Source organism: Vidua chalybeata, chromosome 1, assembly GCF_026979565.1.
Source record: "Vidua chalybeata isolate OUT-0048 chromosome 1, bVidCha1 merged haplotype, whole genome shotgun sequence".
NCBI lineage: Eukaryota > Metazoa > Chordata > Aves > Passeriformes > Viduidae > Vidua > Vidua chalybeata.
Genome location: NC_071530.1, coordinates 123,784,383 through 123,812,129, shown reverse-complemented (window position 1 = coordinate 123,812,129; position 27,747 = coordinate 123,784,383). Strand labels below are relative to the sequence as shown.

Here is a 27,747-nt window from a genome sequence, read left to right as displayed (position 1 = left end):
TTCATGTATGTTTAGTGACAAATCTTGAAGTTGCATCCTTAAGTAGCAATCTGATCTCTAGAGATACATGCCTTCCAACAGAGTCAGATATTTGTGGTTATTTCAACTTGTCCTGTTTTTTTCTGATTTGCCCCATCTCTGCTTTCTCTATATACTTGTCCACTTTTGTTGTTTTTCCTGTTTGGATGGATTTTGTGTTTTGTTTTTGAAAAACCATATAAATCCCTGCTCTACATTGTATCACATGAAGTCTGAATAGAGGCTGACAGCAGATGAGGCTGTGTACCAACACCAGCTGGAACTCTTAAAATCTACATAAACTCTAAAGAAATTTATTATCCACTCTCTACTTTAAAAGAAGTAATATTGAAAGTTACTTCCCTTCCTAAAGTAGCTCATGTTGTACATCTAATTGAATTACCATTGCTTGCAAAATAAAAATTGAAGTAATTTGATTTTTTTTTTGTAAAAAAGCTTGTCTTTTTCTATGCATGCATGCATGATTTGGTTGAATTATATGACAAAACACTGATATATAAATCTTGCTTCTTAGATCGTTTTCCAATATCCTTGACAGCTGTCACTATTACCCACAACAGCTCATAGTTCTGTGCAAAGTCATAAATAACTTTCTGCTGACTAATGGCACGCGTCCCAAAGTCCAGAAACTTTTGCCATAAACTGCAACCATCCACACTGCTATGCTGAATTTAAGAATGGTTAGGAACTATTCACACTTGCTGAATGCTGTTGGCATGCAATATACTGAATAACCTACTTCAAGTAAGGCAGATTTAATTCTTGAACTCAGTATATATTTGAGTAACAACAACAGTGACTGTATAAAGAGCAGAAGCGCCTATAACTTTTAAAGATTTCTTCTCAAGAAGAAAAATCAAATCACTGCTCTATGGATAGGGCCTATTTTAAGCAACTCACCAAGTTGCTTAAATTTGTGAGTTGTAGTAACTCACCAAGCTAAATTTTCAACATCTTAGTAAGATATTACAAAATGAAAAACTGAGCTAATTTTTGAAGGTTCACAGGATAACCAAACATGCAAAGGAGCAAATAAAAACAAAGAAATTCTGTTTGTCTAAAAAGAGTTCCCATTCCTTTCATTGCTTTTGCTTCTTCAAAAGCAAAGTCAAATATTCTGTTCCTGTTTCAAAGATACTACAGCTTTGGTTACAGCATTAAGAGATTCAGACACATTTCTACTATGTAAAGCAATACATTCCATGTACATACCACATAATTAATTACTTATTTCTTTTTTAGAATATGAAAAAGCAGCCTATTTGAATTTGACATCTTCCAAAATATAACAAAGGCTTAACTACAATTTAGTATCTATTTCCTTTTTAAAAGGTTAGAATAATTGGCATAACCTTCCTTCCAAACTTAGATCTTATGAAGACTTCTGAATATCCAGAAATCTTTATATGAGGTCAGTTAGACTTAACCAAAGACTTTACCTTTCATTACAAAGTCTGCCTTCCTCATATTTTTGGACCATCACAGCTACCTTACAGATGTAGGAGTTAGAGAAATATTTGATCTTAAGAGAATAAAATTACAATTTTACCTTGTCAAAAACCTCTACAGTTATCAGGCTTAAATGCTGACTTCAGCTTTGCATCATGCAAATCAGTTTTATCTTGGGTTTAGAAAGACACCAGTTCATTACTTTTAATCTGTAATCAAGACGCAAATTCGTTACTTTTAATCTGTAATCAAGCACTGACAGACGAAATCAAATCTGAGGGAAACCTTCATCTTCCCTGTCCTATGAGGCTGTTTACCTCCCTCTGATACTAATTATATCATCTACTCTTCTCCCACAGCATTCATGTGGAAGGCATACTGGGCAGCTGATGTTCGTCAAGGACACACTTTTCTGCTTAGGAGAAACATTTTTGCAAAATAGATAAACCACACTGATTTGTAATACTTACTTCTTTACAGGCAACAACTCATCTGGCCTTTTGATGGTACTGTCTGTTTTTGTATCAGTGTCATAAAACCTTTGCACATCTCTTCCAGTTCGCAGTGGTAGGCCTAACTTGTGCATCTTACTATTAAAATATATAAAGGGGTGCTCATAAGGACAGTGCCATATTGCTATTCAAGTTACGCAAAAAAAAAAAAAAATGCACACAATTCAATACTTATATTACCAAAGAAATCCAATTGACTTTAAAACAAAGAAAAAGTAAAAATCAGGCTTTAATTATCCAGCAAACAACAGGGTTTCTTCCTGCTTTGATGAGGAATGGATTCCATAGACATTGGATTAGGTTTCCAATACATTTTTTAGAATTCTTTTTCAAACAAAACACTAATGCCAGTTATCCTCAAACTCTGCACAATATATTCACATTTGGTCTTTTTTAAGAACAGCTTTCATACAACACATCTAGAAAAGGGGGCTCGTAATTACAAGTCATAATAAATTTAAACATTAGAAATGTTTAGCAGATATATACGCGCAACTCTATAATTAGAAAGATGAAAAATTTTTCCTTTTTCTTTTTTTTCTTTTTAATTTGTGAAGGCAGAACAGAGGACAGCCTAAAAGACAAAAACCCTATTCAAAATACATAGTACTACATACACAGCCAATACTTTAATAGTTTTTTTTTTTATTATTATGGATAACATTTCCAAACTAAAAACAATAAATCAAAAATCACATTTTAAAAACATTTTAAAAAGACAACAAACAAAATAATAATAAAAAAAAAAAACCACACATCATCATAAGGAAAATTGTAGCTTTTCAGAAATCACAACTTAGATTACAAAATCAGATCTTCAAGTTAAGTTCTGCATTTTTATCATCTTATCATCATAAAGTAAAACCTACAAATAGCCTCCCAAACAGATGTTCTAGTTCAAACTAATTAACTCCTGTTTGACCCAATATATACTCTTTACATACTCCCAAGAAACTGAGAAGCAAGACTGAGGTCTTTGATACTGTAAGACACATACTCCAACCCAACAGGATTTTCTTAGTTGTTTTTCAACTTCAACAAATTATCAACATAATCTATGAACTCCAGGCACAAACCAAGTAGAACACCAAAGAAATATCCTAGAAGCTGTCGTAATACTGTCAAAACAAAGCACTACAGTATTCTTTCACACCTTAACAAAACCAAAAACCCAAGGCTGACAGCCCTTCCATGTTCTGATGAAAAAAAAAAAACATGATCACAAGAATCTTTTGAAATGCAACAATCTTTAAGACAACTACTTACATATCTTGATTTCATTGAACAAAGCCCTGTAAGTTATGGTCTTCACAAAAGGAACCAACTGTTTTAAAAAGATAATGTTTTTAAAGGTTACAAATGCTTTATAGCAAACATATAAGTGGAATTTAAAATTTACTGTTGTTGATTTGATGTGCTGTTCATATTCTATTTCAGCTGTAAGACAGTAGTGGATGTGTCACTAGCAGACATGATTCCCAGGAGGGAAGCATTAACATTAAAGTGTATGTTTTATCCCCAAAATAAAACATAAATTAAAAATTAATTTCTAAGAGTTCATTTGCAATATTAAAACATATATTATAATTTCCAAATCCCATTAAAAAAACAAACAAACATAACTGTTCACAAATGAAATGTGTACAGACAATCTGTTCACTCAAAACATCCCTCTCTGGCCAGAAACAGTGGTATCAGGTTCTGATGGGCAAAACAGTTTGCATGTGGGTGTGGAGTTCACCTGTTTGCTTACCCTTAGATTAGGAAGAATCTACCCAATTTTTTTCTCCTGAACATCTGATTACTGACAGCTTACTACAACTGCCATACACCTGAAGAAATATAAGACACCGCTAACCTGTATACTGTAATAAAATACATATCAAACTTGGGTTTATAACATGATATCAAATTATAAGTCTAATGACAGATAACTTACATAGAATTCATTTTCCTTTTCTCAGTTCTTCAGTATCAGAAAGATAAAAACCTATTTTCACCCAAATGAATGACAATTTTCCTGCTGACTACAATAGTCACATGCTACTCCTCACTTGCTTCTGTATGACCCAGAAATTATGCCCTTATGCAACACTTTCATTCATACTGGAAGGACTGTCTGTGTCCTTACTCTGTCCAGGCAGAAAAAGAAAACTCACAGCAGAACTCAGCAGACACATCCTGATCTACAGGTACAAAGGAAGCCTCACTGGCACTAACACACCTTATGTTGATGATACTGTGCTATGTTCTCTCAGTAGTCCTTTACTTGGGGAGCAGAACAGGAGAAGTCAAATTTTAAAAAAAGACATTGCACAGTAAAAGTAACTTACAATAAGTGAGGTCATAAAATAGGGTTCCAGTTCTGCCCACACAAAGTAAAAGTGTGCGCTGCTGGGATGCTGCACACGAGGTTTACCGAGCTCCCTCCCTGCACGGAGCTCCCCCGGCGCGGCCCGGCCCCAGCCCCGGCCCGCGCTGCGCCAGCGCCACCTGCCGGGCGCGAGCGGCACTGCGCGCTCGGCACAGCGGCCCCTCCTGTCCCTCTGCGAGTCCCTGCACGAACAGCGACCACGGCTCCACAGAAGGCAGTGGTGTCCCATCACTTGGTACACAGAAGTGTACCATATATCATCCTTGATATTGCACAACAGAACTGTAATTCTACTATTAAGTCTCTCTCCTATTACCTCTCTGGAAAATCCAGAATTACAACAATCTAGGCAAAGATGGAAGGTTACATGCTGAAGTAATACCTAAAAAACCACCGAAGTTACAGCTTCCCTGAGTGCAAACTGCAGGAACTTGTCTCTTACAGCAAAACCTGGAATTTAACCTAGTAAAAATAATGTGCGTAGGCTCTTTAATATTTGTCAAAGAGAAAAGAAAAAGTGATTGCTTAACATTCCATTTAAAAGATTGCCTTTAAAATACCCTCACACAACACTGCTCAGCAAATTGTTTCACTAACGATTCACAAGAGCATAACAACTTATCTTCCAGCATAAGCTCTGTCTGACTTCAGTGTAACAGAATCCCAGATCTCACACTAAGGCTTCATTCTACATTTAAATCATAAATGCAGTAAAAGAAGTAAATCTTGTTTAATCCCACTGAAGGGTAATGTTCAAAAGTTCTTCTATTTTAGAAAGTAATTCTAGCCACATATATCTATAGCCTAAATTATAAAATGTTTTAATGTTTAAAATCTGTCACTACAGTATTAATTATTTTCACTCTCATGTAGGACATTGACTGTTAGTGTCTCAGTCCCTGCTTTGCTATAATTTTTTAGGTATTTCAACAGAACCCAATGTATTTCCCCCTTATGCCCCAATACTAAGGCAGAAGTTGAGATGATTAAGGCCAAAATTGTCACCAGTGACTAATCTGACAAACCTAACTTTTCTATGATGTAACTGGCTCCTACACCTCTTCAATATAACTTCAATATAACTCCTGACAAATTTGTCCCCAGAAGTGAATAGAATGAATAATAAATAATAATAAACGCCAAGTCACAGATACAATGAGGAATGAGACACATGTAACAGCCACCTGTGGAAGATCGGTTAGTATGAGCAGCAAATACCATAAGGGCGAATTGGAAAACAGAAGACAACAAGATTTTTAGAACAATGAGAAGGACTGCAGGCAGAAACACACTCATCATGCCCATACTCTTAAAATCTGGAAATTATGTAGGCAATTGAGGTTATAAGCCAAGCTAACATTTACTGTCTTTCAGCAGAGATCACTATTTGAGAGCTGTGCCAGCCAGAAGCCATCTATTTGTGCTTAGCAGAATGCATTAACAGAGAGAACCTGGGCAAACATCTCCCCAGCTGCTATTTGGCTGCATCATGTCACAGTTCTTTCTCCAAGCAACAGAGGAGAAAATGGAAGACTACTGAAAACAAAGTCCAGTAAGGAACTGTGGAAAATTGCCAGACTTACCATGTCAAGATACAGAGATGCTGTGAGTTTGTGGAGAATTCATGAGGCTGTTTGAGGAAAAAATGTGAGCTAAGCCACTTGCTTATCTTGCACTAGGCTGGAGCAAGGCTTAACAACTGAATGATGCCTGGGGTGAGGCAGAGGTCTCACAGCCCAATGGTGTCTCAGAGAAGCACAGGAGTGCACCCAGACCTTGGTATCAGCCTCACTCCACCTCGTCCATGCACAACCAGCCCCTGTTACAAATCTGGTCCTTTGGAAAGATAATGATGTGAGGTGGTAACATGCTGACAGAAGTAATGTCACGTGGCCTCCACTGCTCCCTCACCTGGGTGGAGGATGATACTGAATTATTAGGGATCTGTGCTGCCTTTGTTACAACCAATTCAGCCAAAGGTATCCAAAGATAATACATTGAAAAATGCACCGAACAATATGAAAATGAGAAAAAAGCTGCTTCTCCACCAAGTAGGACCACAGCAACTGGTAACCGATTATATTTGACAATAGTCATACCTCCACTTTTCCAAAAAGTCTAAAATTGATATTTGAACTCATCCATTTTCAGAGTATGAGAATACGACCTTACTTCATAGACAACAGCCTTGCTCCTCTCTCCCCTCCCCAAAGCAGGGATGACTCTCTGGTAAGATTTGTGCCTCCGGCTGCATCAAGAGTATAGCTGGGAACAGTTATACAACATTTGGAAGATCTATTGCATTTATCACCAGCAATCTAATGAGTCAATGATCTGCTGGTACAGTAAACTACATTATTTGTGAATCTGGAATTGTAAAAGTTCTTACTGAACATAACCAGCCATAGTGCCTAACTGGTTATAATCAGAAATTAAGCCAAGCTGCACTCAGCCCCTCTGATCTCTGAGGAATACCTGGAACACAAGGGTATTTATATTCTACCAAATTTCATATGCTTATTGCAACAGCAACTGACTGGTAAAATTACATAGAACTTCCTTGTTAACAAGTGAAGACCAAAACTGCTGCATCCTCACTGACAAATACAGACTACAAGTAGGAACTTTCAACAGGAAAAAACCTTTCCCATTCAGCTAGGTTACACTACTGGACTCAGAAACATGCCTTCAATTATCTCAGCTGACTTTTTTTACTGTGGTTTGCAGACCTGCTTGTTTGCTACTCATCATTAGGTGTTAATTAAACTTCTAAAAATGGAGAAATAAAGAAAGTTAGTGAATAAGGGGCTGGGATTTTCTGACAGTCACAGCACAGATACCTACAAATGGTAGTGAAGCTGACCAAAGACTAGTGAGACACCAGGAGAGGCAGGAAATAAAAAAAAAAAAACCAAAAAACCACATCTGTCAACCTCATGGACTCTGCATGTGACCTGTGTCTGAACCAATTAATCATGATTAGACAGAGCAAGGAGGGACAGAATTGAATCCTGATGCTACAAGACATTAGAAGGGAAGCATGACAGAGCTGTGATTCATATTCATGCATCAACTGTAAAATTTCATGCATAAACTGTAAAATTTCATGCATAAACTGTAAAATTTAAGAGTGATAAACTAAAAATCTCTAGTTTTGTGTAATTGCTGTCCAACCACATGAGTTTTCACAACGTTCTTTTTCTTCCTCATGAACTTAAGACATGGGGTTTTTTCACATTATACAGATTTCATCAATTGGATACCCATTTTTATAGGAATAAATCCTTTTCAATCACCAATGTTATAATTGCAATCACTTCCTTTTATGTTTTCTGTTCTCAGTGCTCCTTGGTGCTTCTCAAACTTCTGTAGAATTGCACTATTTTTCTTCAATCTCCTCCACAGATTTCTCTATGAGATTCTGTGAAATGTCTACCCCTCCAGTAAAGCATGAGTCACAGCCTTGTCCACATCAGCACTTACACTGAACTCTAACAATCTTCATGTAGCACTCCTTGCTGTTTTAAGTGCACTGGTTTTGTCTTATTTGTGCTCATTCATTTGTTTCCTCTTAGGAAAGAGAAGAGAGAAAGCCTCCATCCTTTTGTACTAAGAAAGAAGATCCTGTCACAATTGCCTTGTAGTCTATGGCAGAAGCCTCTTTCTTCTACTTCCACACAGTGTGGGAAATTATGCCTATTGTTTTCTGCTTAAGACCCTTTTTTTATTAAGAAAAAATTCATTACTCCAACCACTTCTACCTATTCTGTAATGTTTAATATATTTTATTTTTATCTCTTGATCTCCTTTGTTGTTAAATCAACTTGATAAAACCTTTGCCTTCTCCAATGCTCCTTAAACACTAGCTATATTTACAGATAAAGGATAAATGCAAAACTGTACTTCTGAAGCTCATAGGAAAAAAATAAAAAGTGAAACAAACCACAGAGACATCTAGAACAAGAACAACAAAAACATGAAATAAAGCACAAATGACAACATTAGATGGAACTCACCCTGCTTGTGGGTTCACTGCTCCCAGCGAGTTTTTATGAGCTGGTGATAAAGTCTGAATTTTGCTCCCAGTGGATGAAGACAGTGCTTTACTTGAAGACACACCTTGCAGTTGAAAAGCAAGCATGAAAATACAAGAAAATTTAAGCTTTTGCTGCTGAAATGATACAATTTATTAAATTGCAAAATTCAAAACAAGAGTTTTAGAAATACAGAGATATGAGTCAATATCAAGATAATACAAAAAGAAAATGTTTCAAGAAATGTATCAAAAATATATAATTGAGACATAGTATTTTATTGTAAGAAAACATACAATATCTCAATTACTTTGCTCAGAAAAAGAGGGTAAGAAAAGTCAATGTACAAACAGAATATGTTTGATATCTGATGATATTTGAAACCCAAATTAGACTACTGTTTGTATAATTCTAATTTACATGCCTTGACTATGTGTTTTCACCAATTTATGATCACATTCAGCAGACGAATTAGTTACAGAATTAAGCATGAGAGATCAGTATTCAATACAATCATGCATTACTACACTGAATGATTTTTCATATTCAATTCAGAAAAAAAGAAATTTGACCTGCTCTATAAACCAGAATCCTAAGTGCTCAAGAGCCTTTTTAGATAGACGGTAATCAGTGCCCCTTCCAAATTTATTTTAAATGAGATTTCACAAATCACTATATCAAATAAACAATTTTTCCTGCACCGTTTGAGAACTATTATTTAGAAAGGACATGGAACAATTCATAACATTCATTTCATACCTACAACAGTTTTGCTAACACCACTTGGCTGTGGTAAGCGTGATGATGGTGATGGTGTTGATCCTACAGAAGGCATCTTCTTAACTGGAGCAGGTTTGTACTGTAACAAAATACAACCTAGAAATTTAAGCAATTAAATCAAGCTATCTATAAAACACAACAGGTATTTCTTTCAGGTACTGTGGGAGAACAGATGATGATTTCCTACTAGGTAACCTGTTTCTGGTATGGGAACATGCAAATAATTTCTGATAGTCTGTTTTCTAATACTTAAGAGACTATACTAGCAGGAAACATTCTCTAACTTAGTGGCTTCGTTGTTCAACTGTATGTCGTTCTGCATTTTTTTTTTTCTACAGCTTTTATTAACTTTTTCCATAGCTGGAATTAAGCTAAACTTAAGATTAAAAGTGTCATCTCATTACCAATTAATTTAAAACAGAATACTCAAAGGTAGAATGATTTTTTTCTTTCAAATCCAAATCTTACTTTCACCCATGTGGACTGGACCAGTCCCTGCACTGATTCAAAATACTGTGTAATACACCTGAATCCCTCCAAAGCCTCTAATTAGCCACAATACTGCTGTCAGTTGTCCTGTAGTCAGGTACCTTTGTTTGCCCCTTAAGCAAGTCTTCAATTGGATTTAGAAACTAGCACAACTTCCTTTACAAAACCTGCATCTCTATTTCCTCCTGCTATCTTTACCTGTCATTTGCACATTTCTCAATTACATTTATGACTGGTTTTCATTTTACAACTGCTGCCATCTGACTTATGGATCTCTGCAGTTTAAGAAAGCAAAAGCCTTGTCCATGCTTAGTGTTTAATTTCAGTGAGTGTAAATAATAAAATAACGGAATAAAATAGTTAATTCTTTTTAAAAGCAATACACTATTTAACAAGCTTGATTTGATGTTGAATGCAAGTTACAAGTTAAGAAAAATGTTATAGCTCACCTGTGTTCGAGTAGGAAGCTTCCCTTTGGTATCAGTTGCCAATTTCCCCTTATTGGTAATACGTGCAGCTTGCTCCTTACAGAAATTGATGTGCCTGTCAGCTGCATTTTCATTAAATCTCCTCTGACAGTATGGACACTGAATGTAATCTTAAAAACATAAAAAATTAACATTAATTATCTGTTTTAAAAATGGGAGTGTTTTAAAGTCTTTTAAAGACCAGCCTCTCCTCCAGGGGAAATTATGGCTTTTTGAATCTGAAAATGAAATACAGATTGCTAGCTAAAAGCATATTCTCATTTGATGGTAAGAGTAGCTCAGGCTTAGAAATAACCTAAGCAAAACCAGAAACACTTTAAGAGATGCTATTCTGCAGAGAAGGCAGCCAGAGAGGTACAAGGACGTGCCAAAGAGATCAGCTGGAAGGACATAGAAAAGAAGCTACACAAACAAAATCAATTTTTTTTTTTAAATCACAAACAATTCCATTTGTTCAAGATATGGGAATACATTAAAACCTTTCCCACACAAGCAGCAAAAGACAACAAATCTGTTTCCTCTGACAAATTTGAAAGAACTGAGAAATGCTAACTGCAACACTGGAAGTGATCATTATAAAAAAATCAGAAATTTAACAAATAAAAAGAATCACAAGAAAATCAGTCAAAATTAGGAGCTATCTCTAGAGACCTACAAAAGAAAGTAACTGGTGGCCATGTTACGTTAGCAAAATTAATTTAGTTACATTGCAAACAGTATTACATAGAGGAAATAACTCTCATTGTGGAAAAAAAAGCAAGGGCTACATAAATGCTTAAAATATTAAAAGATATATAATCTGTATGCTGGAAATACACACCTTAAAATACAGTGCCCTTGGAAAATGATATGTTTGGACTACAATTTCAGACAACTGGGTATTTCAGTGTCCAGAGATATTAATGCTGTATGTCCAAGATTAGAGCATTCAAAACCATGTAAGCATCAACTTAAAAAAAGCTTGACACCATCAAAGCAGGTTAAATTAATGTGTTTCTAGGTCATTTTACAAATGTATTGAAGAAAATGAGATGAAATTCAACAGTCACTGCCTCCAAAATTACAATTAGATATTATAAAATCTAAAATAAGTTTTGAATTACATGTTATTAGTCCAAATGCAGTAGATCTGGCTTAAAAACTTGTCCCTTTAAATATTTATAAACAGTTTTGAGTAAGTTAAATGATGTAATGACCACCAAACCATGAACTGTGACCCAGGAAGTGTGAGCTAAGGACAGAGGAAGAACACAGAGAAGTGACAGCATGGGAATCTCATGGGGTAACAACAATTTTTTATTTATTTATTTACATAGGATCTGCTACTGTCAGAACACTCAAACATAAACTACACATTAAGAGACAAAAAAAATCAGAAATAGAACTGTAATGTAGTCAAAATTATTCCAAAGAAACTAAAAAAAAGAAAAAAAAGCAGTTAAGTAGAAAATATGAATATGAGACTCTTTCCATTAAAAGGAAAAAGACTCGCTGCTTGTTAGAAACAAGCGTGTCCAAGATAGAGCTGAGGAGAGGATGGATACACTCATGGTATGCTCACAGTCTTCCCACTCTTCTACGTAACAAGTAGAAAAGGAGCATCAGTAGCTACTCCTCCTGTATTTGTAAGAAGAGTATGCACTGATCATTTTGTGTATGGTCTCTTCATTCCTGGTTTCCTCTTCCTAAGTCTTACCCACTGCAGTAAGATGAAGCCAGGAGACTAAAACCAACTACAACTAGATATAGATCTACTATACAGATTATTAACGATTCTTTCCATGATCAAGCCTTGTGATTCTTATCCACAGCATTTGCTATTGGCTTTAAGATGGCTTTACTTTTTAAAATTAGTTTTAAAATATGGCTTTTCAAGATTGTGAGTACAGAATGTTGAATAATACAGCCTCTTAGAGTGAATGTATCATTACAATCCTAATACTGGACTAACACATCTCGTGCAAAGAAACAGGGTAGGAAACACTTCACATCCTCACTTGACCACAGACAGGCAGAAGCAAACACATGTTTTTACCTAATCTTTCTGAAAATAGCCATTCAGCTAATCAAATGGTTTAGCTCTTAGGACAAGAGGAAGAAATATATTCTTCAACCTATTATCATATCCCAGAAGTTAAATGAAAAGTGTATTTCCTTCTCATTCACATCAGACCGCTTGAACACTTTACCCAGTCTCAGTTCGAAGATACCCAAGGACTGTCCTGCCCTTGCTAATATGAACTCCACACATGTCACATACCCAAAACACACAAGGCATTAAGGCATACACTGCATACATGAAACCAAATGTGAATTCAGCAAGAAATGGGAGAGATTACATTTGAAGAACAGAAAAGCGCATTCCCACAACGTAAATATGTTGGGGGTGTCAGCTAATCAAAAAGGCAGTCTGCTACTATTGTGAGCATAAACAAGGTATTGAAACAATTTGCCCAGCCTATGGTTTACAAGACAGTAGCAAGTTGCAAATTGGCCTCAGCTATTTTTCCACACATTAAAAACAAAGTAATGGGCTTTGAAAGCTACACAGGATGTGAGCCAGCCAGACCCAAAGTTGAAATCCAGCATCTGCACTGGGATAGTAAGTCATCTTCAAGAACTCGTGAATGTTGCATTCCAACAAATTCCTTTTCAATGCAAATTTCTTCACATTAACTTAAAGAAAAATCTCTAAGGAACTTGACTGTTTTACATACCAGGATCATATGATGGTGGAGGTGGTGGAGGGAGTTTTCCACCGTCTTTAAGATTAAGTCCTTTGGCTGCTCGTATAGTTGCTATAAATTCCTCATGCTTTCGTCTCCAATTAGAAGGTTTTTTGGGTGGTTCTGGCTAAGAGGCAAAAAAGAAAGCTCTGTATATTTGAAGTTTTTACTTGAAGTTCAGTATCCACCTTATTTTAGTACATAACATCATAGTTAAGATTTCTTCCAACTCTTAGTTGATCTAATTAACACAAACTGCCAGCAGGAATAAGCCTAATTAAAATGCATATATAGTATGCCTAAAATGCTCATATTCAGAGTAAATTATAACATACCCGTGGCTTAAGAGGTTTCACTGTGGGAATGTCAGTTCCTTCTGCTCTCTGTCGGCTGGAATCGAATGTCTTCCTTTTCTTGGCAGAAGTTTTTTGGCAAATGGGTCCATGCTTTTTCTGTAAGCAGAAGCAAAATAAAAGGAGAATACAGAACTTAGTTTTGAAAACAGAACTCACTAACACATTATTTCCCTCTTTCTTGATAAAAAAATTTGCAAAAAAGCCCCAATTCTTGATGAATAAGCTCAGACTGCTTTCAATCAAACATTTATGCCAGCCACTACCTTTAAAAACAGAACTACAGGAATTCACAAATGTATATACAGAGTCACAAAAACACAGGTGATCAAATGAAGAAAAAAAGTAGAAGGCATCTATATTTGCTCCTTGCATGTAAAAAAACTGAGGACAGGTAGGCAGCTTTCGCACTGAGTGGCAAAACAAATCATAGGTGTCTGAAATTCATATTCACATTTAAGGACAGACTGATTTCTATTAACAATGGAGAAGAGAATTTTGGAAATGGCAAACAAAACACTTCATTTACTAGCCGAGACTTAAAACTGCAGAAGACAAGGATTGCTTCTGTAACCCTAGAAAAGATGCTTTTAGAGGCTTGTATTTCAGAAAATGATGGGATCTTAAAATAAAATTAAACTCCTTCTAAGGAGCTTCAAACCTGAGACAACTGGAATCAGTAATTACTTGGGGGGGGGAGGATAAAACCAAAACCCCTACCAAAACAAAGCACCTAGATCTATTTTATTTAGCTATAGTAAATAAAGCACTGCTTAACTCTCATATCAACTTTTCAAATCTAAAAGCCAACAGTGCTCACACCACTTACCAGCGCTGCTGGAAAGAAAGTTCTTCCACAAATCTTACATGGCAACAGATCTCCAGTTTGCACTGTAACCTCACCTTAAAAAAAACAACATACTTCTTTAAGAAAATTTGATTAAATTAATGACAAAACATTATTTCAAAAATGCTAACCTCATATACACTTAGATATAATAACAAGTGTTACTGTAAAAGTATACATCCTTTGACTTGTGCAGAGGCTATGCAGATGAGAAAGGCAAAAAATATACTGAAGTCCTCAGGTACTTTTGGAAGCTGTCAGGCCTTCATGTCACCAGCAATTTATGTATTTATAACACATAACTCCACTCCCTTAAAAGGATGTGTATCAATACAGAAATAAAAAATCCCTTTTAAGTCCCGTGACAGCTCAAATACACACCAAGAATAAAGCTACTTAGTGGGTATTTTCTGTGTCTTTGGAAAACATCAAATTTAGTATCAAATAAAGAAAAGACACGTTCCATCATTTATTTTGCTCTACTAAGTTAAACTATTCAACTTTCTCTTGTAAAAAAAACCGTCTTGATGCTATTTTTACTATATATTTTATTCAGATTTTTACTGATGGGTTACAGAAGTATTTCTAATGTTGCTAATCAAGCATTGGTAACAAAAATATAAATAGCATATTTGACATACAGCAGATCAACAGAACCAGACAAAAGACCAACAAGTCAAAGTATCAAGGCCTATGCAAGCAAATATATTTATATAGCATGCATTATGCAACAGAGTCATGGCAGAGACGAAAAACTGCAAGGTTTCCCAATAAAAGGCATCTATTATATCTAGTACTATACCAGAGGAATACAGGGATATTTTTATATCACGTATACATCAAGAAAGAAGCAGTAAATTTGGATTATGTTTGAGACGTACTAGTAGCTTTCTCTGTACTCAATCTGACTATTGCAGACAATACAACTGCCTCTATTTACACCACATTAAAATAAAAACCACTTCAAATTGACTTCTATTTTAGATGAAGCAGCATCTTAAATGAACAAAGATATCAACATAGCAATGTTCAATGATTTGATCAGCTTTTGTTCCCAGCTTCCCAGTGGAAAACGGTTTTCCATCTAAATATACACACTTGCTGACTAAAGTGTATGACCAGTCCTAAAAAAATGAGTAATTTAAATAAATATTTCACAGCAAAAAACAGATTCAGGCAGCCATGGTTCCCACTGAAAACCATTTTTGCCCAAATGCAAAGATTAAAACTGAGTGAAATCTGTATTACCAATAAACAATTATTGTTTATTTCTGATCTTTTCAATTACTTAAAGCAAGTTCACCCCCAGTAACTAACTGCATGCAATGTATTAGTTGTATGAACATACTATGGAGCACAATGCATTTTAAGAATCATAACTCACAAGGAAAGAACAGTTTAAAACATTTAGTTCATACTTTTAATTAATTTATATACCTTTTCCATGTAGATATGAATATGCCTCTCCTTACCACAGCACAGCAGGACTGCACTGACAGTAACCAAGTTTTACAAATGGAAGTGATAATCAAATTTCCTTTCGTGCCATCTAAATACCCGTGCATTTAGATGCACACAAGTATGAGAAGTAGGAAAAATGCAAAACATGCAGATGAATCTTGGTTTTCTTCTATTCTTGCATTTGAATTATACTTGAATGCAATAAAGATTTACTAGGAACTTGTTTTTTAACTGTATTTTTTCAAACTCTTTTTAAAAAAATCATGTCCATTTTTTTTCTATAGATCTGTTCTCTTAAATCCACAAGCCTGAGCACATGAACACTGGTACAAAGCTTGGACGGCTGGGAACTTGCCCTCACCACTGATCTGAAGGGTAAGCAGCAATGGTTTTAACCTTTTCTCAATTAGTCCACTCAAAAATACAAAATATGCATAGATTTGTTTATTTCATTACTTCATTCTTCAGAATCCCTAGCACTCTTAATAATGATAACCTACATCACTGCAAACTCACTTCTGCTTAAGAGTTCAACTTCTTATGACATCATTCTGATAAACCCTCAGCTTTGCAGAAACAAGTGAGAGAGGCATTTCCCAAAAATATCAAGTAACACTGTTCAATAGTGTCTTCAATAAATTAGCTGAAATAAATCAGAATTAGTGATCTTGACATAAGGTATACAGTATATGATTAAGAATTTGGCTGAGAAAATAATTCTTTCAAATACCTTCCTTAGTAAAAGAAATGTCATGTCCCAGTTTTCTTCTGTGTTCTAGAATTTGAGCTGGTGTTTAAATTCCACATGAAAAGAAGCGGACTCAATAGCTGCTGATGTGAACGAGCAGAGCGGTATTTACATACAACATACCAAAGCCCAAGGAATGCCAATTACCACTTAGAGCAGCTGCAGTTACAGACTTGGATTTCCTTGCAGCATTCCCACCCTCCCCTGCTGCTGGCAGGTAATCACATCTGCCTAGAGCTATTTCTACTGCCAACACCTCCCATGTAACAGAAATCACTGACCCAAAGCATATAAGGAAGTTATTTTTAAAAAATGGAAGTTCCTGAAGTTTTGTTGAAAATGGGAAGCCAAGAGTCCTTTCACAGAGTCACAGAATAATGAGGTTGGAAGAGACATCTAAGATCAAGTCCAGCCTTTATGAAGGAGCACACTCACCCCTTTAGCTTCTTAATTCCTCTGTGATTTTCCTCGCTTTTAGTGCAAAAAAAAAAACCCAAAGCCAAACAAACCAAAACCACAAAACCTTAACATTTCTTTCTAGGAGTCCACGAGTCTTCCCTTACAGAAGGGTTAGAGATATTATCCACATGAAACCTGATAACTTAAAAGTAAGACATGGGAATAAAATTGTGGAAGTTGCAATTGAGTTAATTTTGGCTTTGTTTTGTGTATTTTTTAAAAATACATTAATGTGTGATATCTACTGCAATTTTTTTCCTGAAAAAAGTTAACCAAAATCGTTTTTAATCGGGGATGCACTGCAGGGAGGAGGTTAAGAAAAAAAAAAAGGAACACTCAAATTGGGAAACAGGAGGATATGCTTGAGAAATTGGTCTGAGAATAGAAATTGGTAGTAAGATAGTTGCATTGCAATTTTCTTCAGTCTGTAAATTTAGCAGCAATGCAGGACTTCAAAAAATCATTTCGATTATACAGCAGCTACACTTCTTTACCTTTTTACCAACTTTAATACTGCTAATCACCAGCAGTTTAGATGTCTGTATTAAACATGAATGGATATAGTTAACTTGCAGAAGGACTGAAATAATTATTACTTTTTATCTAATCAAAACATATCCAGAGAAAAGATAAATATTATCAAAATTGTTATGTGAATACCACAGAATATGAGATAAGCTCAGAAGATACTGAGGTTTATATCCTATTCTACTGCTTTCTTGAGACCAGGTCTCAGACAAAACACAGTGTACAACCTATCATGATTCTGGGTATCTGACTCAACCAGACTGGAAGCTTATTAGCAGGTCTACAATAATCATATCATTCATGTTTGTAAACCGCCCCTGTCAGGGCTCCTCCTCCTCCTCCAGCTCTACTTCCAAATCACTGGGTTTGTACCTACACAAGTTACTGCACACATTCCTTCTGAGAATGGTTACAGTCTAGTTGCCTGTACTTTCTGATCTTGAAGAGTTTAGCGGTAAAGTCTGGGTGGACCACTAAGTCTGACAGTACAGCTATACCAGATGTATCATGGTGCTCTCAGTATTATAGATAAATTCAGACTTCCTTGAAACCTAGATTTCAAGAGAACAACTTCTTTCTTTCTCTTCTCTTTTCTCATATTCAAATAGAACAATTGATTTACAGCAGAAAGGGCAAGCTGCCAGTTCTATTCATCTTTCTCAGTACAATGTGTGGACCCATCAATACATACAAGTTTGATCTGACACAGTCACAGCCATAGCTGTCACAGTCACTTGTTCTTGCTGTCATGTTTACAGATAAAGCAGTTGTGTAAATAGACTTCACACCTAGAGGGAGAAGAAGCCTCCAGTATTGCTGAATAACTGAAGTTTTGTTACACTTTTCTCTTTTGGAGAGCTCTATATACCCAGGAATGTGTGTGCACTTAGATACAAATTGCAGAAACAAGACTGCACTTTGTAGCAGTATTTCATCAGGTTGTAAAATCTGACTGCCCTTCAAAACCTTTTACTTATCGACAGAGTGACAGTACTAAATTATTTAGGCCACAGAACTGTGATAATCAGAATCATCAAGCCTCTCTGAATTCAAACATGCAGAAACAGCCTGGTACAATTCCCTGCCTTGGGACTAGGTACCTATTTGAAGCCAGCAAGTAATCTGCAAGTGTTGAAAGTCATCACTTGAAGAGCACTTGCCAAATTCTTCTACAAAACTGTATTTATTGCTTTTAGCATAACTCCATTCTCATCTCCAAAAGCAAGGCATTTGTCACTTAAGAGTGCCACATATTTATGGTACAATAAAAAAATGCTGTTCATTCCCCACATTAGTTAGAATCTGTATCATGAAGCCACAGCATCTGGTTCTTTGAGGACTGCCCAGTCTCTAACATATGTCCAATAATCAATAATGACAGGGTTATACTTTTTTTAATCAACACACCAACTAACCATAGCCTAACCAAAGGTAAACAGTACAAGCAAGAGCCACCTAAAAATTATACCAATGCAGTGACACGGGTAGGGAACTTCACAAAATCACAAATAGTTTGGGTTGGAAGGGGACTTTGAAGATCATTTAGTTCCAACCTCCCTCCTGTGGGTAGAAACATCTTAAACTAGACCAGGTCTTGCACAGACCCTTGAGCATTCCATTAAATTAGAGCATTAATTTTTTGTATTTAGAGAATTCATTTTTTAAAAGCAGTTTTGAAGAGAATTTAATAACATAATGAAAATATGAATGTACCAAAGTAGGAAAAAAGTATTCCAATAATGATCAAAGTTTTGCAAATTTGCATTATTTTGCCAAAAGGAATTTTTAAATGAAAACACAAGTAAGGCGAATACACCGACTGTAATTCTTAACAACAGGAAGTACTTGCCATACTTTGATCAAGTCTGCTTGATAAATTATATTGTGCATATTTTACCCCACCAAGCACATCCCTTCTCACCTGTGCTATTCTGCAGTTTGCAGGAAAGAGACAAAGAAAGAGGAAATCATAGTAAGCCCTGCCTCTTAGTATTCAACCATTCATATACTTAGACATTTTTAAGCAGCTAAGTTTTGACAATTGTCTAACAAATATCAAATCAATCTACTTTTATCTATCTGCTCCCAATTTTATAGGAAAGCCTCATGAATTCTCCTGTACTCCTGTATTGACAATCTTGTATAAACCTGTCACTTTGGTTTCCAAAAGATAACACTTGAGCACTGTAGCATCCATTCCTTCAAACTGAAAAGACTTTCATAGTACCTCTGCACATTTTTGTATCAGCTTTTCAGTCTGACAATGAAAATGCATTATATTTCAAAAAAACCTGTTATTGCACTGAACATGAATGAGTCTGATGATGGTGAATTTCATTTGAATTTCTTGAAAATAACACATCAAGGTGAGACCCACTGCCTCAAAGTGACAGCCTGGAGGAGGATTCTGTATAGGTTTTTTTGGTGACTGAGAAATGAATTCCATGCAGTCAAGAATGATTGTAACAGCAGCACACACAACTCACATAATGGTATACTCTCTTTTACTATAACTGTCTGTCCTTTGCTTCCTTCCTCATATGAAGCATAACTTTTAATGTGAAAACGTGCCAGTCACATTACACATCCTTAAAAATAACCAGCTCTCTCTATGGCCGTTTCTCATGGGACTCTTGCAAGCAGATCCCTAAAGTCACAGACTGCATTCCTGAACTCTGGGCTGAGACCTATTTACCTAGCTCCCTCTTTCAGGATCCTGAATTCAACCATCCTACAGTCGCTGGAGGAAAGGCTGCCCCTGACCTTTACATCTCACACATCTGTATATATGAAGTGCTGCAGGACTGCCTCCCCTTACCAGCTCCTTATCACCTGGGTCAGGAGTTTGTCATCAATGCATTCCCCTTACTGACTTGTCCCTCCAGCAGATTAAAGTATCTTCAAAGGTTAAAGTCTCTCATGAGGACCAAGGCCTGTGAATACATTGATCCTTCCAATTATGAGGGAGACTTCATATTTTTCCTGATCAAGTGGCTTTTAGCAGACAGTCACAACAGCTGTTCCCACACTGATCTGCCTGCTAACCCTGATTCATACTCAGGTGGTTCTACAGCAAAGCTCCATTGCATTCTCACTGCTCTCCCACATAAAGGGCAACTTCCCCCCTTGCCGTCCAGCTGGTTCTTCCTGAAGAGCCTGTACTCATCCACCACAGCACTGCAGTCCTGTGAGCTGTCCTACCACCTACACATGATCCCAACTAGATCCCAGCTCTGCAACAGACAGCAGACCTCCAATTCCTCCCATTTGTTCCCATACTGAGTGTAAATGTGCAGGCATTCTAGAGAGTCACTCAGTCATGACAGTCATCCAGAAAAATCTATGAAACCTTCCCTTGCAAAGCCTACAGAAATGCAACTAAACCAAAGGCAAACAAGCAGCACTATTTGACAGATCTGAATTCCAGATACATCATCTGGCTTTCTATTAACAAGCTTTAAGATCAACTAGAAGCACTAGAAAGCATGTGACCTGCAAAACCTATGTAAATGTCACACAGTTCTGCTTTGGCTTCATAAACACACTGTTCTCCTGTATTAGGCTACAGGCACTGTGATCATTGTGAGGGCAGTCAGGCAAAGACTTGCCTTCTTCACACCAGCCTTAAACCAAGACTGTTTTAGCATAGTGATCCTCAAAGCAAATCTGGGCTTATGCACTCCACAAGTGTAATTGGACAGAGCAATCCCTACCTAAGTCTGCTTGCTTATCAGAATCTTAATTGGCAAAAAATGATGTGTTAAAAAAAACCTGATAATAAACTCAATTTATAATATCTTGATTCCTAGTTTGCCCCTCCCTCAGGATTTCTTTAGAAAGTAAGCCCACTCCTCAGCAGCTCCAGTCAAGTGCTTACCATACTCCTGAAACCAGGTTTCACTGAAATGCAACACCTGCTTTTGATTACAACCACACCATGTTGTGTGCAGGTAAAACATGTTCATCTTTCCACTATATTCAACCAAATGAAGTCAATTAGTAGATCAATCTAGCTTCTGTAATTTAAGTTAAAAATGCAAGAAATCTAAAAAAACTATAGAAAAGGTGTCATGGTTTGATACTGGTGCAATGCCAGCGCCCTCATGAAGATACACTTTCCCAAATAAATGCTGTGAGATGTGATCAGGAACAGAGCAGAGCAGGCTTAAGCTTGATAACAAATGAAAAAAAAATGTTATTAAACTATTACTACAATAGAAGACACACACACTAAATCTAGGATGATGACCCTCTAAAACACTCCTCCTCCCACCCAATTTCCAAAACAACCACCTTGAAACATCACCCAGGATTCTTGATTAAGTTGCCACCTTTCAGATAATCAATACTCAGTCCATCAAGGGAGAGAGGAGTCTCTCTTGCACCACAGACCCCCCAGGAAACACAGTTGCCACACCCTGTGTTCCCATGTCACACATGGCAACTGCCTGGAGAAAATCTGCCAGTGTGACATCCTCCTTCCATGTACAGTGCTCTCACCACTGTGCATGGACAGACTGCTCATAGGGCTCCTTTAAGGATACTTTGCCATGGACTAAAAGAGACAACAGTTCAGCTTCTCATCTTGGCACTATAGTCCCCCCCCTCCCGCCATTTTCCCCTGGGGCCAAGGGTCCAAGAACAGAGACCATCTTCTTCCTGAAGACAGAGGGCATCACCATTCTATCCTCAGCTTTTCTCTGTTCTTGCCATTCCTGTGCTGGTGGTTGCTGAAGCAGGTCTCCTTGGTTCACCACTGCATCCCTTTAAAAAGCAGTCTCTATTGCAGGAGAATTTGGTTCAGTCTATGGCTAACAAGAAAAGTCTAGCTAAAAGCTACTCCATCATCTCCTCCCAACTAAAAATTTATTTTTCTAACATCTCAGGTCCCGGACTGTCTCTCTTCTACTATAAATTGAGGAGGAGTAATATTTTACAAAGCCTTCATTTTCCAGGATAGGGTTAAACGTTCAGACTACCCAGACAGCTGAAATCTCTGCCCAGAACTCCCAACTCTCACACTGGGCATCTTCCCCCCCCCCCCCCCCCCCCCTCCTTTCTTCTGCTGTCAAATTTCTAGGTGCCATCAGGCTCTCTGTCTCTTTCCCTTTGAGGGGGGGAAACAAAGGCATCTCTGCTTCTCTCCACCCTTCCGTCTGCAGGAGCTGGTTCGGTTCCAGTCCTTCAGCGCCTGGCCTACCTCTCCCAGGCCGCGTGGCTTCCCCTCCCCACGCAGCCCGTGGCTGGGCAGGGGAGGTCTGCACTGCAGTCTTCACTGACCAGAACCAAAGAGACAGTTCCCTTGGGAGTTCTCTGCTTTTAACCCCCTGTGTTCTCAGAGGTGTGTCCATGCCTTCAGTGGTCAGTCCAAATGCCAATATCCAAACCTGACCACTGATTGGTTTGACCCAACTTCCTGGAAAATTCACTTCCATGTCAAACCACGACAAAAGGGCATAAAATCTATCACTTCTAAGATACTGAAGAAACTAATCTGAAACATTCAAATTCTTGTCTACACACATTCCTGTCTATTTCCTCTCCTTTAAAGGTGAAACAGATTCTGGTAGTGCACTTCTCCATATCGTATCAGCCTAATCTAGCTTTTGGGATTTTTCCTTAAGTAAAATAATCATTAATTTAAAAAATAGAAACATGATTGCTTTCAAGAGAGTAAATATATTGACTAGTTATAGAGTGCTAAATGTCAAATTCAGATAACTTAACAGAGATTCAAGTATGCCCAGTGAGACATCAGTTCAGTGCAAAGACACATTTATCTTTGTGTTTCAATGGCTACCAGAGAAAAATAACTTAATAAAAATTATTTACATTAATATTAGTTTTGCATTTTTAGTAGTTTCAAGTTGCTGATTTAAGAACAGTGTACAATAAAACAAATTCTTTCCCTGTTGGACAAAAGACAGACCTATTAAAAAGAATGAAAGCTGAAGTCTGAAGTCAAATGGAGATAAAGAAAATGGCCACCAAAGTACAGAAGCTGCTGCATGGATCCAGTGAGGCAAGACAAAGATCAACTCTAAAAGGAAAATAACACTCACATTAATATTATTTTTGTTTTAAAACCCAATAATTTTCTACACTATTAAGGAAAAAAGTAACATTGGGCATTCTGAAATTCTGACAAGGCAAGAATAAGCACTTGCTCTCAAGAGTCACATTACTAACATAAAACCCCAAAGGAGAGATCTTGCATCCTCCACTGTTAGGGGTGGAGCAGGACATCTCAGACATTCCACTGGCCGGGGCAGGTCTAGGGACAACTGCTATCACAGCACAGACCCCAGGTCTCAGCAGAAGATGCTGTACAGAGAGACCTCGAGGACACACCCAGGCAGCTCAGTCCCTACGAAGATCAGCAAGGGAAGGCTCTGGGTTTGACACTGCAGGCTATTTCCTGAGCCAGCAGCCAGCCAGCCCCTTCCAACCACAACCAGCCTTCCCTGGCTGCTCGTGGGGCTGGGCAAGCACTGCCATTAGCTACCACAGAGAGCTGGACTTTTGCCCTCGGACACAGCAGCCCCTCTGCCCCTCAGGCTGGGATGGGCTGTGAACAAGTGCGGGAAGCTGCGTTTAGTTGGCTCAAGCAGCTGTTCCTGATCGACTTCCTCCCAGAAAAAACAACAGACTGGAGAAAAGCCAATCAAACGCCACCACTGGAATGGACTGCTCTGGAAGTCAGGAATTCAGTGCTTGGTTCCATCTCGCTCAGGCAAAACAGAGAGCAACAAACACGCCAGTGTGACAGCTTTTTTCTTGACATCCAGCAGTGAAAGCAACAAGAAGATGTTAATCCATCAAAAACGGTCCTGAGATTCAGCACATGGTTAACTACTCATGAATGGATTTTTAAGCTCACCTTAGAGATCACTACATTGTCAGACAGAGCCAGCCTGTTGCTCTATTTTCATCAGTAGATTAAATGAAAATTGAAGAAAACAGCCAAACAGAATGCAAGCTGCAAACTGACAAATGTTGAACTAGCAACTTTAGACTTAATATCAGATTTGTCACCTCTAATGACAAGCATGCACTCCTTACTTTTACAAACCTTTAAAGGTACAAATTTGACTCAATCTAGTAATATAACAATACTGATAAAAATAACCTAATAGAGCAACAGCCTCAAAGGGGCAACAAAATTACATTTTACAAGAAACTTTTAAGTGACATAGAAATCTACTTTGCCATTTCACAGAACATTTAAACTTGCACATAGTGAGAAAATGCAACTGCGACACTGAAAATATTATTTAGTTTTTTAAATGTCATGAATACAGTTCCACATGCCAACCATTACACATTCATCTCTCCACGTTTTGGAAAGGATCATTATAAACTGGGTAGAGCCCTTTCTTATTAATAGCGTGCTTATGTAAACTGAAGTAAAACAGATCTTTCATCTATAATGCTGATCCTCAGCAAAGCAAAAGCACCAGCTTCTGAGGCTGGAAAGTCCAGGACAAGCATCTTGAGCCTGAGGAGGCCTTCCACCATCATAGACACACCAAGAGGCTGCTGTTGACAGATAAAGTCCTGCCCTTCCCCATAACCATGACCCTCACACATACAGCTGCCAAGCACCTACTGCACCAGTCAGCTCTGGGAAATTCTATTACTAAGCACTAATATAATGAGGCAGCAGGCCGAGCCAGATTTCAGAAGCTGCCCATACTTATATGTCAGATGGGTATGACTGTGCAATTGCACATCCAAACATAAATTTAATCGAAGATGGCAACCAGCAACACCCTTCTGAGTTGCTGATGGAGCAGTAATATTAATAACAGCATAATAACCAATGAAATAATTTATTATTATTATTGGCTTTGCCTACATTTTTTCTGTCCCAGGGTGACCTTTCTACAAAAACTTAATCTGAGCCTAAACTAGTATTCATGAACAGAGACAGCCTAAACTGAAAAACTGTAAATAAAAGCAAACCCACTTGCTTCAAATGTTTTGAAGCAGAAAGGGTAGTATTTATATTGTGGTGGTTTTTAAAAAATAAAAACATGACCCATAAAAATGCAGAAAATTGTTCTTCAGTTTCAAAAACTTCTGCATTCACGGACAGTGGATAACAGTGTGAGATATGAGTGTTTACAAGGCAAGGACAGCTGGAGTTTTAGACATAACTTATTTTCTGTGCTATTCTGAAATTAATCGCAAGTGTTCAGAAGAAGAATTTCACATGATGGAAAAAAATGCTTTGACAAGCTCTAGCTTTTGAAAGAAAAGTTTCAGTAAAACATGAGATTTCACCTATGATCTAGCAGTTCCCTCCACTCCCAGTACATTCTGAAATACAAGCATGATATAAATAATTTCCAACGAAGTCAGGAACTGGACAAATTTTATTAAAATATCACAAGTTTTTTCAGGATTCTGCTGTTATCTGTAGATATTTTTCTCCTACCCCCTGTAATTAAAGTGCTAGAGCTTACATAACACAGCAAGTATAGCTGGCCTTGGTAAAATTAGCATACGGCCAAATCAATTCATAGATGCGCTGCAGATGATGTAGAGTCTCAAATGCAGTCAAATTCACAGCTTACTCAAAATTAAGGCAAACTCTTCCCTTTTGGAGAGGTACCATACCATTGTCCTGAGAGCTGGAATGCCTGATAAGGCATTATTTGATAAACACTGGACACCATGTTTCAAATTTCAAAGGCATTAATAGTCAGCAAAGAATGCCAAGTGAATCAAAGAAAGCTCTTGGGATTTTAATGCCAAGTTATGTCCAAATTTAGAGTCTTGATGAAGTCACTAGGCTCAAGAATAGGATCTGATTACTGTAAAATCTACTAAAGACAGAACATAGGTATTCTGTGAAAATTACTTTAGTTCTCCAACTGTTCTAGAAGGGATAAAGAACAAAGGCTAGTTTGTGCTTACTCCTCCTATTTAAGCACTCAGTTACCTCTAGAGAAGTAGAGCATGGAAGACTTAATGACTGTGTGTTATAGTTTTTTGAAACAGGTTTTTTTTAAAGTAGCATGGTTAAAGCAGCTTGCAAAATGCAGTCAAGACAGGCCTACAAAAATGGTCAGATTGCAAGCTGTAACTTCATGAATTCCAAGCTGATATCTATGCTACGACGGATAACACCACCGATAAAAATGATGTTATCATTTCGGAGAGCAAGAACGTTTCCATTAATTCAACCGGCACAGGATAAAGTTGAAAATACCCTGTCAGCAAATTCATACCTAGTTTTCTTCACCGCACTGAACATTCCCCTAGCATGATAAGCGGATCTTAACACCCACCTTAGCCATCTGTTAGCAAAAAAAAAAAAAAACAACAAAAGGGCTCCTGGCAGAGATGCCCGCACACTGCGCCGCACCCAGCCCGCAGGGCCCCGGCGAGCGGGCTCGGAGCGCGGCGGCCGCAGGGAGGGGCCGGCGGGGCCGGCGGAGCGGAGCAGTGCCCGAGACAAAGCGCGGGGAGCCCGGTCCTGCCGCCGCCCGGCCCCGCAGGCTCCGCTGCCTCCCGCCTTTGTCCGCTGCCCTCTCCGCGGCGCTCGCCCGCCTCAGCGCCGCCGGCCGCGGGGGCTCCGCGAACGGGCAAGGCGGTGCCCGGGCCCCGTTCCCACCGCCCGAACACGCCTCAGCCGCAACACAAATGACCCGCCTCGCCCCGGGCGCCCGCCGGCTGCCCCGGCTCCGCCGCTGCCGCTCACCTTCCAGCCCCTCCATGGCGCGCCCCGACCGCCGGCTCGGGCTGGGCTCGGTTTCAGAGCGCCGCTGCTGTGGCAACGCCGCCACCGCCCGGCCCGCCAACAACCGCCGCTCCCATTGGCCGGGCGGGCGGGCGGGCGGCCGCGGCCCCGGGCGGGCGGGCGGCCTCTGGCCCCGGCACCGCCGCCCGCCCCGCCCGCTCCGCCTCGGCGTCCCGCCCGCCCGCTACTCGCCCGGAGCGGAGTTCACAAGCCCCGCTCCGCCTCACCGGGCCCAGGCGATGTTCCCCGTCCTTAGGCTGCGCCCTGGTTGGGTTCCCAAGGGAGCAGGGCACCGGGTCTGGGCATCTCCCTGGAAAAACCAGGCGTATTCTGACTCAGGTGCGATCTGACGGGTCCTGAAGCCCATACGTTGAGGTTATGCTGTGATCAGGGATCTCCTTCCAAGAGCAGCGCCTTTACATGAAATACAGGATCACGGAATCATTAGGGTTGGAAGGGACCTAAGGGGATCATTAAGTCCAAATTGCTGCCAAGGCAGGATCACCTAGAGCAGGATACAGGAACGAGGAACGAGTCCAGATGGATTTTTAATATCTCCTAAGAGGGAGACTCCACGACCCTCCTTGAACATGAAGACCAAAGCGAAGCAGATAAGGAGAAATGATCGTGCAGTTGACAAAGCATCCAGCATCGCTGGATGGACATGGGCAGCCAGGGACCCTCCACCCTCAGCACCTAGTAGCTGAACAGA

The 27,747-nt window shown here is 38.6% G+C and overlaps 1 protein-coding gene across 2 annotated transcripts in view; it reads right to left on the bottom strand.

Annotated features, from left to right (window-relative positions):
• The window catches only part of ZC2HC1A (zinc finger C2HC-type containing 1A), a 36,391-nt gene extending 9,319 nt beyond the window's left edge, over positions 1 to 27,072 (bottom strand). The window contains exons 1-8 of one of the 2 annotated variants that reach the window (XM_053958895.1): positions 26,997 to 27,072; positions 14,074 to 14,147; positions 13,227 to 13,343; positions 12,883 to 13,018; positions 10,127 to 10,275; positions 9,168 to 9,267; positions 8,391 to 8,493; positions 1,959 to 2,078 (exon numbers count right to left, since the gene is read on the bottom strand). In XM_053958895.1, coding sequence (XP_053814870.1) covers positions 1,959 to 2,078; positions 8,391 to 8,493; positions 9,168 to 9,267; positions 10,127 to 10,275; positions 12,883 to 13,018; positions 13,227 to 13,343; positions 14,074 to 14,147; positions 26,997 to 27,012 — 815 coding nt within the window. In that variant the 5' untranslated portion in view covers positions 27,013 to 27,072. The remainder of the gene's footprint in view (positions 1 to 1,958; positions 2,079 to 8,390; positions 8,494 to 9,167; positions 9,268 to 10,126; positions 10,276 to 12,882; positions 13,019 to 13,226; positions 13,344 to 14,073; positions 14,148 to 26,996) is intronic. The other variant, XM_053958887.1, reaches the window with a different exon arrangement.
• Between the last annotated feature and the right edge of the window lie 675 nt (positions 27,073 to 27,747).